The sequence below is a fragment of the Actinia tenebrosa genome, unplaced genomic scaffold (assembly GCF_029948245.1).
Source record: "Actinia tenebrosa isolate PJP-AT-01 unplaced genomic scaffold, QUT_ActTen_1.0 PGA_scaffold2__45_contigs__length_23673736, whole genome shotgun sequence".
NCBI classification, from domain to species: Eukaryota; Metazoa; Cnidaria; class Anthozoa; order Actiniaria; family Actiniidae; genus Actinia; species Actinia tenebrosa.
Window position 1 is genome coordinate 7,257,682 of NW_028292579.1, and position 18,442 is coordinate 7,276,123.

Below are 18,442 nucleotides of genomic sequence, written 5' to 3' on the forward strand. Positions count from 1 at the left end.
CAAAAAAAACGCTTCATTGAACCCTAAAGTTTTTTTAAAAACGACTATACGTACAACAAAAATTCGCTGGTACAAAATATGTAAATGAATTATAAAACGATTTATAAGATTGGGTTTATGCAAAAAAAAGCCTTACTGTAAACACCCTTGTTTGGGGTCACATATCCAATATCTAAACAATCAACTATAACAATTTTCATTTAAGGAGTCTTAATAGACCTGCAAGATTCGAATTTAAGATGTAAAACAGCCATTTCTATAATATATATTTAATTTTTGACAAGTTCTAATGTTTCTATGAAAGGAGCCTTGATATCGTTCATCACCCAACTTATGAAAATATAGAATGACGGCTCTCTCTTGCTATAATTGTTTTCATATTGTTTATTTATTCTGTTGCTTTATTCAAAAATCTGTGTGCAAATTGGTTCCGTTAATATTTTGCCTCTGAATGTACTTCAACTGATTGCGGACACAAGGTGAGTGTACTTCTTTGATTGTCATCTATCAAATTGAGAGTTATTAGAAAAACAAAAGGCTAAATGATATCTAAAATACCACTGTTTCTCATCACATTAATTCCTGGACAAAAACAACTCTTTTTAAAGTTAGGACTAACTTGCTTACTACTAGGATTGAGCTTGTAATTATGTTAGCTGGGTGTACATTTTCCCGAACTGTAAAACTGATTTAGTATGATCACCGATGCTCACAAGACAAAAACAAACAAAAGTATATGACCCCCATACACTTTTGCTTCCATATTTTCCTGGTGCCCCCCCGCCCCTCCCCCCCCCCCCACTTTGAGGGTCGTGAATTTTATAGGTGACCCCCCATCTACTACACCAGCACACCTCCCTGGCATAAGGTGGCTAATGGATCCCCGTATTATTAATATCTTTTAAATGGTGGGATTATGTGTAATATGTGACAAAATTCCTTAAACGTGTGAGAGTAGTACGTCCGAAACAAAACTCCGGCAAAAAAAATGATGTAGTGCATTTCCAATTTTGATTTCTTTCCCTTCATGGGTTTTCATTTGTGAAACATTATCTGTCCATGCTCGAATGGACAGACTGATTGATATTGAAGATTCTTTTCCTTTCCCCCGATTATGTTTTCACATTTCACGTTTCATCTAACATTGGCTCCCTGTGCCAATGAAGTCTCCGCTTTTAGGCTGTGCCTAAATTTATATATTACATGATATTATCATCCCCGCGTCAAGACGCCCAGTTGGCGCCATGAGGCCGTCACCACTTTGTTCATGGGAATAAAAACCTTTGTTTAACCCGCACAATTTATTCTCGAGCACTTGAATGCGAGGGCTACGTGTGGAGAAATGTTTTAGTTCAAACCAACGTGGCTGGCTTGTGAGCTAAGGTACATGCTTTCGGATTCTTTAACAATTCATTTTTTATTTTACAGGGCTAGTGTCAGTATAGCATTACACCCAGCCCCATGCAAATGCAACCTTGAGGACCAGAAAGACTGACATGCATGATGCAATACATCGTCTAGAGAAAAGTGTGATACATCACTCCAGATAGTCAAACGTCATTCTCGCGCCTTTTCACTGGCCCAATCTCTTCTCGTCTTGGTAAGGTCAAAGAAACGAAATATAATGAGTAATTTGAGCTGAAATACACTTTATCCTATAGATGAATAATTGTACCACCCGATTAAGACAGAAGGTGAGTTTCTAGAGTACATCAGATATTTAGGATCGCAGCCCCCAACCTCCCTTCCCCAATGGAATTTTTCGTCTGTTCAGAGATTTTTTGCGACTAACGACCTACGGCCAATAATGGGCCTTGTTTAAGTGTAGTATGACACGAAACAATTTTTAATGTTAGAATGTGTAGTTTATTTGGCATATTAATAAGAATATCACGGTTAAATTTGTTTCCAAAAACCCATTTCTCTAGAAATTCAAAAATTTTAGCACGAGTTATGACGTCATTTTGTTTACAAGTCTCCAGATTTTGTCTGCAAATACATGAAATATGTTTGAATATAGAATCTTAATTCAAGTAGTACACTTTTCAGTTTCCCAACATTGGAAGAGTACTACGTAAGCTAATCAAATGAGCTGACTAAAATATGTCTTTTGTTGTTAATTCATATGAATTACAATTGAATCTAGAGTACGTGTCAACAAAATGACGTCACAAATTGGGATTAACTTTCGCAAATATCTCAAGAAATAAGCTTTTGAAACAAATTTTGTTTACGATATATTTATTATTACTAACAAACTATACATTTTAAATGATGGAATGTTTTCGTGTCATATACACTTTAAGGGAACATTATCAAACAAAAAGTTAGGTACAAGCCAATATATAGCAAGGTTAAAATTTTAAGGCCTAGGGAAGTTGAAGGACCTCAAATTGCATTTTCAAATTCGTATTTCCTCAAGACACTAATAAGACAATTAATTGGTGCTAATAAACTGAACAAGAGAAAGTGTACAAGGGATTCTGGTATTGGTATAATGACGCTTAAATGCAAGTAACCTATTGTGCAGCATGTGTAATGACGGTACATGGCCCTCTGTATTCTCAGCAGATTGAGACATTTTGTTCCAAAAAATACTCTAATCAAAATGTATAAATCCCTCTTACAGCCGCTGCTTGATATATGGAATATGTACCTGGGGTCAAGCTTGCAAAAAGCTTACTGATAAATTGCTCATTCTGCAGAAGCGCGCTCTAAGGTCAATATTTTTCGTGAAATCAATTAAAAGTGCAATACCAATATTCATTGAACATGAAATTTTACCAATCAAATCTCTTTATTTTTATTCAGTAGCACAGCTAATGTACGATGTTAAATATGATTATATTCCCAGTAATATTAGCAAACTCTTTACTTACATAAAAGATATTCACTCCTATGAAACAAGATCTTCTGCCAGTGATAATTTCTACACTAGATATTCACGTTTACTACACTCAAAAAGATTCCTTCTCGCGAGTCGGTGCACGTCTATGGAATCAAATACCACCTTTCATTAGGAGTTTATCCAAAAAAAACTTCCAAAAGGAAATCAAAACCGTTTTATTAAACGATCTTAATATTAATCGCTATGATACTGAGATCTTCAAACTTTTTAAGTAAGTCTATCTGTAATGAGCTATTTTTCATTTTCTACTCAGTGAACTACTTTTCATTTCCTATTCAGCTCTTTGTACTCTGATTATTTAGTATTATTAACATATAAAGACATCTTTGTAAATCTACGTGTATATTCTGTGAATTTAAACCTGCCTAGACTAGCTTTAGCTATATACAGGTTATATAGTTTTTCTTTTTTGTATTCTTTTATTCATCAATAAAGTATCTTAGAGAAAGTGCTTCTTTGTTTCCACTCCTTTAACTCTTTTATTCTACTCAACTTCAAGAGATATTTAGGGGATCACATATGGTTTTTAAGCTAAAAATTTTGACAAATGGAGACCGGATTTTGGGCTATAAACTAAAAATGTACAGGTACCAAAGCGGGGAAAACTCAGTAATAATGGGGGATCAGTGAACAGTTAATCTTTGTAATGTTAGCACAAAAATCCTCCGAACCCCCAGGCAATAAATATACTAAGCGGTTGAACCCGGCAACAGCTGGCAACTGTGCCATGCTCTTATTATGTCGGTGTAGAGGCGTCTTGGAAAGAATTCTTCTTTTTTTCCCCATTGTCAATGATCCTACTATAGAACCTCGAAGATAATTAAGGTGCAGACACAGTGCAAAATTGCACGCAAAAAGACTGTTGCATCGTGTCTACCCATTGTGGAACTTGTTGCACGCAACATTGTATGTAACAAATCTGTAGTTGAATCTCTCTCTACTCTCGCAACATTGAGCGCAGCAAATTTTATCGTGTGAAAATGGCTGCAACATTGCGTGCAAAATTTTGAAATTTTCAGCCAATCAGCTTGCACCAAATTCATAACCGCTGGCCAAATTTCAAAGCATAGCTGGCTGACACATGCGATGTAGCGTGATTTTGTTGCAACTTTTGTTACCCGATTCAAATTTGTTGCGTGCAATGTTGCTTGCAATGATGCACCGTGTGTCCGCGCCTTGATACTAGTTAAAGCATGCCTGTGTGTAGACCGTACGAACCTTGAATGAAAGCTTTATTTGAACTTGTTTTTGATCATGCGGTACTTTAAGAGTGCAGCAAGCGCTTCTTTCTTCGATTGTCAGATCTCCTGCTATGATATATTTATCTGGTCTTAGTTAAGGCATGTACGTAGACCGCATGCGCACGAACCTTGGGTCAAAGCTTTGCTTGTCCTTCCTCTCGATCCTGTTAACTTTTACTGTTTCCTTAATGCAGGATATTTCCAAACATTAATTTTGACATTAATTTTTGCATTTGTTTATTTACATTGTTTGTTATTTCTCTTTGTACAAATTTTGATTATTAATGTGTATACTTTAACTTTAGTCGTGTAATAAGGTGCATGAGAAAACGTTTGTCTATGCAAACGAAACGAGAGAAATTGCTTGATGTTACTCGTACTGACAAATGTAAACGTATTCAAGTTATCATGAATCGTGAATGTTACTAACAGCGTTAATAACGGCGTACACCGTAGATATAAATTCAAGGATAGTCGTGAGACAGATTGAGCTTCATGTTTACCAGTTCAAGGTGACTTTTACAAGGTGGTAAACTTGATTGTACGACATAAAGATTCCATATCGCCACAAACTTTCAATAGCATACAAACACAGGCACAGACCTAACGAGGTGCTTGATTTGGTACATTGTCAGATGTTTCACTCATCGTCTTTGACTGAAGTCTTGAGACAGAGTATACAACCCTCGTCTGCAAGGAACGAAATAAATTTAGGAAGGTCATGAAAATAGCTATCAAATCGTAAATGCCGGCGCAATCATAAACAAAGATGTCCTAACAGTATGTAAGTTGTACAGATGGAAATAATTTTGTCCAGCAAGGATTAGTTCCCGCTCAAAGAAAAGAAACATGATATTTTATATAACGTACGTACATCGTGAATAGTTGACTTACCCGATTCTTTCTTGTACATTCTTTCTTCCTGTGTATCAAACATTTAATACATTGAAGAAGTTGTAGATTCTTATACCATAAAAACTGAAGTATATGATGGTAGTGTGGTAATATATACTAATGATTTAGTTGGTGGTTGTAAAGGCTATAGTGCATGGTATATAGTGAGGTGATGCATGGTAATAGTAACACTGCTGGTCGTCATGACAGCATGTGTTGATGATCGAGTTCATCCAATGCTTGATACCAATGGCAATGATGAATGTGATGATTTAAATTGGCATTTGATGATGTTTGTTATCGATATAGGCCTACTTTGGGGCCCATTGTCGATATGGTGCATGGCCTTTGGTGCAGATGGCGACATTGGCAATGATCCCGGGGAGGGGGGGGGGGGGTACACCCCTATTTTTGCTATACGGGTTTGTGCCGCCCTATAGGGTATGGTTTTTGGGCTTTTGGGTCTGGGGTAGACTATCATTTTTTGACATTTTGTCTGGGATAGGGTATCATTTTTGTCTGGGATAGGGTTACGATTTGGTCGTTTTAGCCTGGGATAGGGTTAACGATTTGGTCGTTTTTGTCTGGCGAATAGACTACGCTTTCTGACGGCACAAAAACAATAAAAACGTTAGTAAATATCGATTGCATTCTATTGAATAGCCGTCTTTTCCGTCTTTTAGTCTGGGATAGGGTGTATAGTTCTTAATTTTAGTCTGGGGTAGGGTATGTAAAATCAAAATTTTAGGTCTGGGATAGGGTCAGGGTTTTGAGGTCCTGGCGGCACACCCTTACCCAAGTTGAAGATATAAATATATAACTATCATTACTACTTACCCAAGTTGGGGTGGTAGTACCCCCGCCCCGCCCCCCCCCCCCCCCCCCCGGGGGCAATGATGAATGTGGACTGGCATTGGATAGTGTTGGTGATCGATATGGTGCATGATCCATGGTGCAGATGGTACCGTGGTGATTTAAGTTGGCATTGATTGGTGGTATCAGTGTTTAATGTAACACTAGATGATGAAGTTAAGGTGTCGTAAGGAAATGATAAACTGAACATGGTGGAATTGTCGGTAATGGTAAAACTAAATACATGTATGGTTATTAAATCTAACATGGTGTTTGGACTTACTGCAAGTCGATTTTAGGTATCTATAAATTATAGTTAAGATAAGCCATTTGAAATAAGAAGTTTATACATACCTTAACTAAATTACCAATGAAATGCTTTGCTAGACGTTTCTTTGCTTCCTTGGAATGTCCTGCGTCTTGAAAGGCACTTGTTGCATCATAACCTTCAACAATCCAACAACACATTTATCATTTCTCTGTCAGTGATCATTACCCACGAGGAAGCAGTTGTTAACAGCTCAACTGACAGATCTCAATAATATGCGTTGTTTCAAGACAAATTCTCTTATCACGTCGATCGTACTTATACTGAATAAAGGGGCTATTAACGAGCTAAATCGTGGAAGTAAAAAGGACATTATCCATTCAAAGGGGGAAATGGGAGTGTCCAAAAACTAAATACTATTTACTAATATCCTGAGTACGTGAAAAAAAAGGCAAGTCTAGTAGTGATCGAACCCAGTGACGTACAAGACATGTCGATAGTAGTGCTAATGTAACAAAATAACTACCTGCGTGCTCTAACAAGATCTCAAATCCTCCAGGATGCTGTTGACAAAGTAGACACATATAACTTTAGTTTTTGTCATAACGAGACATAATTCTGTTCTTGAAAAAACAAAGCCCCACACACAATCACTCCAGATCAAGACCAAGCGATTCCCACGTTCATTCCTTGCCTTGTCCCAGGCGTTTTTCACTCGTGTCGTGGTAGTGCGTGTGAGTGAAAAGTGTTCCCAATTAGTGCGAAAGCGCTAGAACGACTAGACACTTAAATAAAGAGATTTATTTATTTTACCTCGACCATAAACGAAGTTATGTCGTATACTTTGTCTAAGAAAACAATCCAACATGATTCTGCATTATGGTGTTGTGACACATCGTCTAGCGAATACTCTGGTACATCGTCCCGGCACTCACACGTCATTCGTGCGCCGTGTCACTGACTAAACTCGTCGCGTTCTGTTCATTCAAACAAACGAAATATGATGAGTAATCAGGGTTACACATACATACATTAGAGATGCATCAGACTAAACCCGATTTGAACAAAAGGAGTTGGTTTACTCAGAGCTCTTCTGGTAGATTTTGTGTAATTTTGGACGCACCAGCCCCTCCCCAACTCCTTCAGTACCCCGAAAGATTTTTTTGTTCGTTCAGAGCTTGACGTACACAGATTTTATCCTTTTCCTTTTTCTTACTAACGCACCTGCAGGGCAGCCAGTTTATGGGCACAGCAAAAAAGGATTTTCTCTTATGAGTTGAGTTGCCTAAGGCTTTGACATGAGTTTATATGTTGGAATCGCCCCCACGAAACAACGAGAATTGCATTTCCGAGAGCCTCAATTTCAAAATCCTAAGGGTGTGATAGACATTTCCTGTCCCTCCTCCCCCTCAAAAATATTCTCCGCCATTCCAAGATCATGCCTAAGTTATGCTGGATATCGAAAAATACAGAAGGCTCTAGCCGATCGCAAGGTGCCTTGTGTCACCTCGTTCTCATTACAATCCTAACCCTTTTGAAATAAAATAAAGCTGGTCTTTCAGTCTTATTGTTTTCGTAGTTTCAGAGCCAGAAGCTTCAGAATCGCGAATCACGGTGTTGAGAGGCGGTTTTCTTATCATGATGTCTCTTGATGTTCTTTACATTTACATGGTAAGTTTTTCCAAACATTTCATTAAAACTTAGCAAAAAAATGGATTACAAATCATTCAATACTTTGTCTATCATAAAACGAATTTAGAGATTAATAAGATATTTTTTAAATATTTCAATAATTTCTAAAAAATAATTTATTAATTTCTAAATTCGTTTTATATGAGACAAAGTATTGAATGATTCGTAATACTATTATATTCTTTGGAAACGAACATCAATCTTTTAAACACAATGTAGCAAAAGGCTTGAACCTTTTATTCGCTTTTAACTTGTTCCCAAGGGGGGAGAAAGAGCTTTAGTAGATAATTACTGAAAATAATTTTGATTAAATATGATAAAATAATAGGTTTTAAGAATTCCTGCATGAAATTTAAAACAATGCTTTCTTTTGACAATTGTGAATGACTGTATGAAGGCCAACTGGCTCTAACAAGACCAGAAATTCGAGATGAGGAACTGTAGACTTCTAATTACAATGTAAGTGACGATAAATGTCATCAAGTTGTGTACAAGAGCCTAGATCATGATCAAGTTTTTTCCTTTGAAGTCTAGCCCACTATCAGCTCTAATTATCCAGTATAAGCTTACATTGTTTTATCCTTAGCCTTACATTGTCGATTTTATTTTGTGAAGACATTAGTATAAAATAAACTAGCCATAGATCGCAAAGAATCGATGGAGAAATAGCCTAAAATGCAATCGCGTGATTTACTAAAACTCGTTAATATCTGTCACAAATACGTCGAAAACGATGAAGCTACAAGAGGGGAAACTTGTAATCCAGAGAAAAGGAAGCCAAACTGTTAAACATACTAGCACTAGGACTTCAACTAGTCTAGTCAAACATAGAAGCTATTAAAACGATACAGGTTAGATTAATAGACATAGTTCTACTATAAACTATGCATGATTACAAACAGAAGTCAATATATTATTGTTGAATATACGAGGAGTGAAACGAACTTCATCAATCGATATTAACCCCTAAAAATGATCTTGGAAATGACCTTGGAAATGTAGTCTGATAAAAATCTTACCTTTCGTACGAGATCTAAAGCGTATAAAGCTTTAAAGAGGTCTTCAAAAACAGTATGGCATGTACATGAACACTACTTACGTACTGAATCCTCATGCATCGATCCATAGTTAATATCGATCGGAGGAACGTCGGAGGCGTGTCACATGCTGACCTTATGATTGGATGAATTCCAAGAAGGCTTATTTGTGATCTGTTTTGTGTGACCGAATGTGACTGGGAGTTCCAAAGGTAATCCAACACAACACTGCTCCTAAAAAAATTCTTTCAAAAATAAGCATAATATCATTGCATAAATAAAATAATAATAATTTAAGATTAAAATGAAAAAATAAGATTAAAATGAAAAATAATGAAACTAGAGTAAATTAAAAAGTAAATAAATTGAGATGCAAAAAGAAAGGAAATAAAAAATGATATGAAATAAAAAAAACATTTTGAATTAGTATAGAAAGAAAGGAAATTAATTTGATTATCATTTTACCAGTTATTAGGATTCCTGTATTTATATCTCATTTCAACCCAAATCTCTATCTCATTTACAGTGCGAATCAAGTAACCATGAGCACCTAGAAATATTTCAAAAATGTTCAATAGCCAATCAGAAGCATTATTGTTATCTTACCATTATCTTGTAGTTAGACTGTCAATTCTGATTGGCCAAAGAAGAATAGAACATTCCTGGAATATTTCTATTGCTTTTTAGTCATAATGTGTAATTCCAGAAAATATCCATAATCCACCCTTGGAGGAAATTGGAAATTCTGGAGAGGAGAGGGGTCAGAGAAAGAACAAAATTACAGAGTTTGTATGGAAGAAAATTGGAAGTTCCTGGGGGTAGGGGGTCCTTTTACTAATTCCCTTTGTGATAGAGGTTTGAATATTTTCTAGAAGTATGCAATAATATTTAAGGAAAATAGGGCACAATAAGCATTATAAATCTTTGACTAATCAAAATATTCTTTATCTTTTTTAATGTTTAAATAATAAAATTAAATAACCACTTACTTATCTTCCTACAATAAAATATACACCCTTTTTACTTTGAATGATATATCTACTAATGATTCATGAATTAAATGAATTTTATACAAGCAGATAAATGAAATGGTTTTTTTTTTTTACATAAGGCTGCATTAATAATTTATGGCAGGGGTGGGGGCAGGTGAAAATTTGAAATGCCCAGAATAATTCTTCACATCCCCCCCTTAAAGTCAAGCAAAAAAATACAATCCCTCCTAAGCAAGGCTTGTAGCTTCTTCCAAAAATTGTGCATCCCTCTCATTTTTCTGATAAAAATTTGCCCACCCCTCCTTTTTCCTACCAAAATTTTCCTGATCCCCCACTCAACTTCACCTGCCCCCCCCCCCCCTGCCATACATTATGAACGCAGCCTAAATCAAAACCTTAAATTACTTATTCACATATCCACAAGCATTATTGAAAATAAGAACCTGTTTTTGATTTTCTAGGCTAAATAGGTTCTTGTTTAAAGGGGATATAAATGTCAAATTTGAGGCAAACAGGTTTTTAATTTTCAGGTTCTTACATGCAGGTTTTTACTGCATTTCAAAAAGATGTTGTAGTTCGGAGATCTGAAATCTGAATTCTGAAACCAATAGTCCCCTTCACAGTTCCTGGTGCCATTTTGAAAGGTAGCTGCCGTGTGTCATCACATCGAAGTGAGAATGAATGGTGAGCTTGGAAAGTTAGAGACATGTGAATAGTTGTCCAGGGTGTTAAGAAAAAGGTCTCTATCATTGCAAGTTCGCCGTTTGTCAGGGAACTGTGAAAGGGACTATTCACCAGCGCAGGTCATCTCTGAAGGTGGTGGCACATATTTACATATTAACTTGTTGCAAACTAATAATCAATGAGACAAAAAACTGATGACTTTACTTCATTTATTAAATTCATATCGCACAGCCCAAAATTTATTTTGCTCTCAGATTTCAGTTTCCGACCAACAGTCATACCAATGAAACAAACAAATGACATGAATGATAAAGTGAATTGCATCTATCAAAAATATCTAGTATATTAAGTTACACATTTCATAAGTTATAATAGTTTTCAGTGAAATGAGAGCCAGAGCACCATAACTATTGGGCTCCCTTTGTTTTAATGGTTAAAATAAAAGACGTCATGTCAAGAACCTATCTCTAGGTAAATTTCAAACAATATCCCAGTTAGGAAACAATTTATATTTTCACAGCTAAATTCCGGAATATCACATTTACTGATTATGTTAGAAAGTAAGCTACTTAGCATATGGTGAACATACAAAATAATATGATTACTTTATATCTGAATGAAAGGACTAAAGAGCACCCTTAATAATGGGAGGACTGAGCTTGGAAAATTAGTGGATATTAGCCAGAAATATTGGGGCTATAGCTCCCCCTGCCCCTTCTCCTCCATCGTCTCTGAGCACCATCCCACAGGGTTCAAAATTCTATTAGTGACCCTCCTTTAAATGTCAAGCCTTAACTTCACCTCTCCTCACAAGGTATTTTTTCTTCCTTTTTTTATATGTACACCCCAGGGGCAGATCCAGGAATTTTAGAAGGGGGGTGACTATTACAAAGGTTTTACCAGGAACTCGACAAAAAGGGGGTGATTGTTACTAACGATATACTGAGAAATTTGAGCAAAAGGGGGGTGACTTGCCACCCCTTTTACCATCCCTAGATCCGCCCCTGCGCTCTTAGTATATCTTAGTAAGAACTAAACTTTAGATTGTAGTTCTAAATTTTTATATTAAACTACAGTTTCACGATACTTTCCTCCATGTAAATAACCATTTTCCAACGAGTAGTTCGTTTGGTAGCTTTTTAAATATTCTGTCCCACCCACCTCGAGTTCTAAAATATCCTCAAACACTGAACTGAACATGTGCTCATTATTAAAGCCTTGGGCGCTTTCCTTATTTGTATTTACGACTACCATTACTTCTGATGAGTCTCCGTCTTTTGCTTCTGCCTTTATTGACCAGCACAACTTTTCTGTTTCTTCTTGCCATCTCGAATCTCCTCCATCTTTTTGAATTGATTCTGAGAAAGTTGCAAGTTCATTCTCATAGTCATAGCAACCCGAGGTATTATCGATTGATTCCACGCTTGTGTCCGTCGGATTTGTGACAATATCTGAAAGTCCTGAAAGTTCCGTTACGTCGCTACAACTATATGAATGATGAACGAGATCCTTAGATAGTTCAGTCTTTTCATGATCGATTAGATTATCCGCAGAGTGGCGCGTGTTGGCATCCCCCCATACGGAAGTGGAAGATAACTTATCTTTGCTTGAAGAAGTGTCCACATATTCTATATATCCGCTATCAACCGTTTCAGCAGTTGAGTGAGAAGAGCTCTTCCAGTGTTTATCACTGTCTGAAAAAGACGAAAACGAACCTCTCTCTTCTCCTTGCGCGGCAAGGTTTTCAACTTCCTCGCTCGCATCCTCTTCCTCTACCTCTTTTTTAATAAATGGTCCAGAGTATTGTTTCTCTTGTGGAGATATTTTGCGCTCTCCTTCATTTACTTCTTCAACAGTTGCTAACGGCATTAATGTTAGTATGGTTTGCTCCGCGCAGTCAATGTTACTTTGAGTCTCCACCGCATGTGCAACGTCTGCAAAACTCTGTCTTAGTGAATGCATGCTTGTATGGGATTCTACGTCGTTATATCGTCGTCTTGCTGTACTTGGGGTACCTCTTATAGGTGTGGTGGTACCACTTATGAACGCTAAGTCTTGACGACTGGTGTAAGCTGAAATATTATGAGGATGTTCATCTGACACAATATTAAACAAGATGAAACTTGACGGTCTAGATACTGAGCCAAAATCAAGCTGAGATCGATTTCTTTCCAGAAGATGATTTTTCCCCTTCTTCTGGCTAAGTAAATAAGCTAATTTCTGTTCGTCTACGTACGACATATCGTAACGTTTCTCGTCTTTATAGCATTTGTCGATATCATTTTCGATCGAAAGTAAGGCTTGTTTGTCATAGTCCAATTCGTTTAAGTTCGGCGGCGTTAGCCAGGGTACGACAAAAGTGATACATATTCCTATGCATACAAGTCCACTACTAACGAAAAACACCACGTTGTAATTTCCAAGGAAATCATAGAACATACCTAAAAATAAAGATAAACAACAATTGAATGATTTCATATCTAATCGGTAATAATAAATGGCTATATCGTCTTACCATTTAATGCGCAACAGTATGGACTGGTACAATGATGCGCATGGATCATGGGCTAGTGATGATGTCACAATGATAACGCATCGATCATGGACTATTGATGATGATACAATGATTGCGCATCGATCAGAGGCTAGTGATGATGATACAATGATTGCACATCGATCATGGACTAGTGATGATGATACAATGATTGCGCATCGATCAGAGGCTAGTGATGATGATACAATGATTGCACATCGATCATGGACTAGTGATGATGATACAATGATTGCACATCGATGATGGACTAGTGATGAAGATACAATGATTGCGCATCGTTCACGTACTGATGATGATACACTGATTGCGCATCGAACATGGACTAGTGATGAAGATACAATGATTGCGCATCCATCACGTACTGATGATGATACAACTATTGCGCATCGAACATGGTCTAGTGATGAAGATACAATGATTGCGCATCGACCATCAACTGGTGATGACAATACAACAATTGCGCATCGATCATGGACTAGTGATGAAGATACAATGATTGCGCATCTCTGGCAACACATAATTAACCAGTGACAAGGATATAATTATTCAAGTTTAAAATTACTTACCAGCTACTGGTGGACCAAGAGTCATCGGAATTGATATAACAGAATTTAAACTCCCAGAAGCCTCAGCCATCAACTCTTTACCAACTATATCGTACGTTATTAACCCACTTAATACAACAAACGATCCATCGAAGAATCCTTGGACAACCGCATACGTTACTAATGCACTGTAGGACTTCGCTAACGGTAAGAGACAGCCTGCTACTGACATCACGAGTAACGATAGTTGGAAGATAAGAGGACGATTAGCACAGCGAAGATTTGCAACCTTCCCAAGTGCTAACTTGCCAAAGGACTGACTGATGTACATGATGCCGACCAGTAGACTTCCTTTGGAGGGCGGGACACCAACATCTTTAGCTATCTTTGACTGTGAATACAAAAATCTGATTTAATTCAGGAATTTGAAAAGAAAAGAAATATCAACCAGAAAAGATGAGAAAATGCATGAGATTGATGCCGAGTGGAGCTTCCGCTAAAGTGAGCTGGCGAATATCGATCAGACAAGTGAGGAAATAATACAATCATTTGTTAGCATCCCAAGTAATCAAGTCATTAAAACCAGCGAGGAAAAAAAGCATAGAAAATTTTCCTTTTTCAAGAAACTTTTATTTAATGTTATACTTTTTATTTGAAAATGAAATTATAAATTATTGTTGTTATTTTTAAAAATATCTTGCGCCGAATCCACCAAGGCATGCATACCATACAGGGCCAGACATTTTCAGCTACTTTCAAGGATTCCTTCTTCTTCGTATCCAAAGTTCATCAAAAGTCACGTCCAATGTGGTTCGATATCTCGTGTCTAATGGAATATTACTCTAAATTATATATATAACTTGATTTGGTTATTTTTCTCTTATTGACAATTCTGCTACTTTTTGACATTTATGTTCCATTTTTTCTATAGCAGGTGACTTATTTGGTGCTCCTATTTACAAGAATGAAACAATAACTACGAAAAAACTGGTTAAAAAAATGATGATCTGAATTTTTTTGTTCAAATTTACTTCACTCTATCATTAGCTGCCGAAAACCACTACCGCAAAAATTATTGCGACCGAATTTGCAGTCGTATTCGGACTTGGAAAAGACGGCTCGCCATTAGAAATGCCTCCAAGATGTCCCGCACGAAATAACCCGTGAAAATCTTACTATCAGTGACCATATGAAGTTTCCCTCGCGCGTCATAAGTTCTGGCCCGCTGATTGTCCTCTGTTGGCTTCCATGGCGTCTCCATGGCAATACGTCGATGTCGAAGCTACAAAAACGAAAGCTAAAACCCGGCACCGAAAAATCTCATGCAGTTAAGGGTATACTTACTTAACAGCAGATTAGAACTTTGCGGATTTAAGTATCTTTTCCTCGTTAGAATGAGATGAGTCGGCCCATAGTAACCAAGGAAACCAATTTGAGACTTAGAACATGGGACAGCGATTATAGTTACCATGACAACCAACTTGATGCTAGCAGATGTGCCACCAAGGCAACCAATGTGTGCTCAACACCATTTTTCTTAGTCTTCGAGTTAGAATTTGATGATACTTGTTACAGTCAATGCCATGAAATCCCGTGAACGTTTTGATTGTGGTTCAAAGAACCGTTCACAATCGATTTTGCACTAGTAACATTAGGTATAAAGGTTTGGAGAAGAGGATTAGTGTGTTGTATATTTGAGAGGGTAGTGGTATTGGGGTATTGAGAGGTAGGTAGATATTTGTTTACACACTGAATCCCAGGGCAAGAGTATATGTACGATTGTACACATGACAGATATCATATCAAAATTTAAACACACGTATTACCAAGTTGATGTCCATGTGTAACAACCAACCAATTGTGGCGCAGTGCCATGCGCAGGTCAGTGAAATGCCACACAGGAAGTATCAACTCGAATATTATGCGCATGCGTCACAAAGAAAATCAACACACTTCAGTGCGTTCATGTTCTGAAACTTTTTTATTTAAAAACCAACTTACTAGATACATGGTTGGGATGAAGTAGGCGAACAATATCAATGACATAGCCACGATCCACACCAGGAATCCCTTGTTCTGCCATTGCTTGCCAAGTTTACAAAATGTCTTGCACTTCGACGCCAACGAATTGGACGTCTTAGCAGGTTCTTTTTCAAGAGTCGGGTGTTTTTCTGCTTCCTCTGGACATTCCTCTGGGGTTTTGAGCGGAGAATAAGCCAGTCCTGCGACGAACGCCACGGCTGAGAATGCGGCCATCACTCTGAAGGTCAGCGGCAGGCCATAATTTGAAATAAGGTACTGGGATAATGTGTTGATTGAAAGCGTTCCAAAGCCTACCCCCGATATAGCTATACCATTGGCTAAAGGCAAGTGCTTGTGGAAGTACTGGATCAAGGCGACAAGGGAAGAAAAGTAAAGCATACTACAGGCAAGACCACCGAGGACGCCATACGTGAAGTACATACACAAAATGCTGTTGGATATGGAAGTCAGGAACATAGAGACTGCTAAGAGGACGCTACCCGTGCAGGCAACGATGCGACAGCCAAAACGATGACAGAGCTGAGTAGTCAGGGAACCACAGAAAAATGTAAGGCCAATAGTAAACGCGCCTACCCATGCTGGAAATAAAACGAAAGGATTCAATTACTGTCATTTGTAGAAACTGCATCTTTTTTATTCCTATACTAAAAAACATACCCTGGGGTCTGCACAGTTACCTTGTCTTTGATAATCTTTAATGAGGGAAACCTACTCACTAGACGTGGTTTTCAGTAGGGCCCTAAGTCTGGTTTCTTTGTTGCCTTGGGGACCTTGGGTACCCCTACCCTTATGCAGACGTTCTTCGGGTCGTCACGTCATCACGCAACGTTTCTTTACCCATACATTTGCGTGACGACTCCAAAAACGTCTGCGTAGGACGCTAGGGCGCATGGACATCGACGTGGAACGCGCGAACACACGTAACCTTGCGTGGCACTCTTGTAAGAAATACGACTTGGCTTTGTCCGGACAAAAACTCCAGAGGGAACATTATAAAATTAAAGTGCATAATTAGGAGACATCATTTCGATCCTTGTTAGATATTCAGGAATAATTTTTATTTTTGATCCACTTTACTGACTTTCAATGCAAGAGCAACAGGGTTCCCACTAGTGCTCTCGTTAAAATAGCGTTTCTTTCGAGATATCGAGTTGTTCAAAAAGTTTCGTTTCCAAGAATAGATAGAAAACTCACGATCAAAAGATGAGAAAAACGATCAGATAGTGCAATACAACTTGTCACAAGATTATTATCTCAAAACTAAACCTGAAGATCGCAACAACCGAAATCGTAATTTTATATAATACGTTTAGTAAACTAATCGTCTTAGAACGAAAATATTAAAAGGCAAAATATAGGTAGATAATTTTCTGCCTTGCGGCTAACTAAGGTCAATTGAAGTGCTTTCCTCAGGTCCCCACATGTCCAAAATTATCGATCATAAGACTGTTTTCCATAATTGCTTCTAAGCCCTTTTCCGACCGCAAAGGAAGTTGCACAATATTTTTCAAGATATGCACATGGACTTTGAACTTCTGTCAATCAAATTTGCAACCCTGTACAAATTACATCATAAAAATATTGACGACAAATAGTTTTTATTTGTTATCCACCATTCATTTTCAAAATAAAAGTTGATGTTTTGCGCAATTTTTTTAGAGCGTTAATAAAACAAAACAAAAAAAAACTGAAGTTTTAAGAGCAGCGCTTTACCGGGCGCGCGTCACATGTCCACCCGCACTGATATATTTATCGAGAGGAGACCTTAAGATTTATGCTACCGCTCTCAAATTAAATCCCAAGACCGTTCCTTCAAGCAAAGCTCTCTAAAATAAATTTATTCAAGGCTATAAATTATATTCAGAAATATGAACCAAAAATGAAACTCTTCTACATTTTATAACAGGCAACCTGAATTTATGAAATGTTCGCGACATGTTTACCTAATTTGAATATCGCCCGAAATTTTTTCTATCTCTTTGCCGAGAATATTTGTTTCTTTAGGATCAAAAAGCATTTTTTGGTTGTCTAGAGAAAAAGCCAAAACGATGGACAAAACAATTGCTGGTGCTAGTATTCTTGTTTTATAGAGATAATAAAATAATAATCAAAAGAAAAACTCACCAGTTTCCGCTTCGCTTCGACCAAATTTGTCTAGTAACGCAATGAAGAAGGTACCGAATGAACAATGAAATCCACCGACTAGGAACTGTAATGAAAATGAAGAAATACAAACGATCCATGACCAGAGAGAGTCTATGGATTTCTCTGTGATTTGAACTTGTAGCAATTTGGGCGATTTCATGATCGCTAGAAAATCTTTCAAGTCAGCTTAAAATAGATGTTGTTCGTTTCTGCTAAGAAGTGGAAGTTTCATCGACGACTATCGTTTTTCAAAATTTCCTTCCAACGGCTTGGGTCTTTGGATTAAGTGATGAAAGACAAGCGCTCCGCTCCTTCTCGAACATCAGGAAAATAATAGCTTTCACAGCGGAAAAAAATTTTCGAATGCCTTGTTTGACAAGAAAAACTGGACCGGTCAGGCAAGTTTTCGCACCCAAGCAATAGCGTCATCTGTACACAAAACAACACTGTTTGATTGCAGCTAAATTTTAATTTTTCTGTCTAAAATTCTCAAGAAATTCTATTATTTTTTCCTATAGGACAACTTCTTTGCTTTGAAATTTTATTAGAATCCTCTAAAAGCAAATTTTTCTTCACGAGAGAGTGAA

The 18,442-nt window shown here is 37.3% G+C and overlaps 2 protein-coding genes across 3 annotated transcripts; both read right to left on the minus strand.

The window, feature by feature from the left end:
• Positions 1–4,369: 4,369 nt before the first annotated feature.
• On the minus strand, positions 4,370–9,137 carry LOC148909117 (cytochrome b5-like). 2 transcript variants are annotated; one of them, XM_089033837.1, is made up of 6 exons: positions 8,955–9,137; positions 6,977–7,140; positions 6,690–6,726; positions 6,250–6,341; positions 5,044–5,071; positions 4,370–4,839 (listed from the first exon to the last, which is right to left on the minus strand). In XM_089033837.1, exons 2-6 carry the CDS (start codon positions 7,103–7,105, stop codon positions 4,790–4,792), a joined length of 336 nt encoding a protein of 111 aa, XP_088889963.1. In that variant the 5' UTR covers positions 7,106–7,140; positions 8,955–9,137; the 3' UTR covers positions 4,370–4,789. The 2 variants fall into 2 exon arrangements, with proteins under 2 accessions (XP_088889963.1, XP_088889962.1); XM_089033836.1 differs by having other exon boundaries at positions 8,875–9,135.
• A 1,626-nt stretch (positions 9,138–10,763) lies between these two features.
• On the minus strand, positions 10,764–18,222 carry LOC116305381 (uncharacterized). The gene is made up of 4 exons (XM_031715283.2): positions 17,835–18,222; positions 15,669–16,288; positions 13,689–14,058; positions 10,764–13,009 (listed from the first exon to the last, which is right to left on the minus strand). Exons 1-4 carry the CDS (start codon positions 18,013–18,015, stop codon positions 11,634–11,636), a joined length of 2,547 nt encoding a protein of 848 aa, XP_031571143.2. The 5' UTR covers positions 18,016–18,222; the 3' UTR covers positions 10,764–11,633.
• Between the last annotated feature and the right edge of the window lie 220 nt (positions 18,223–18,442).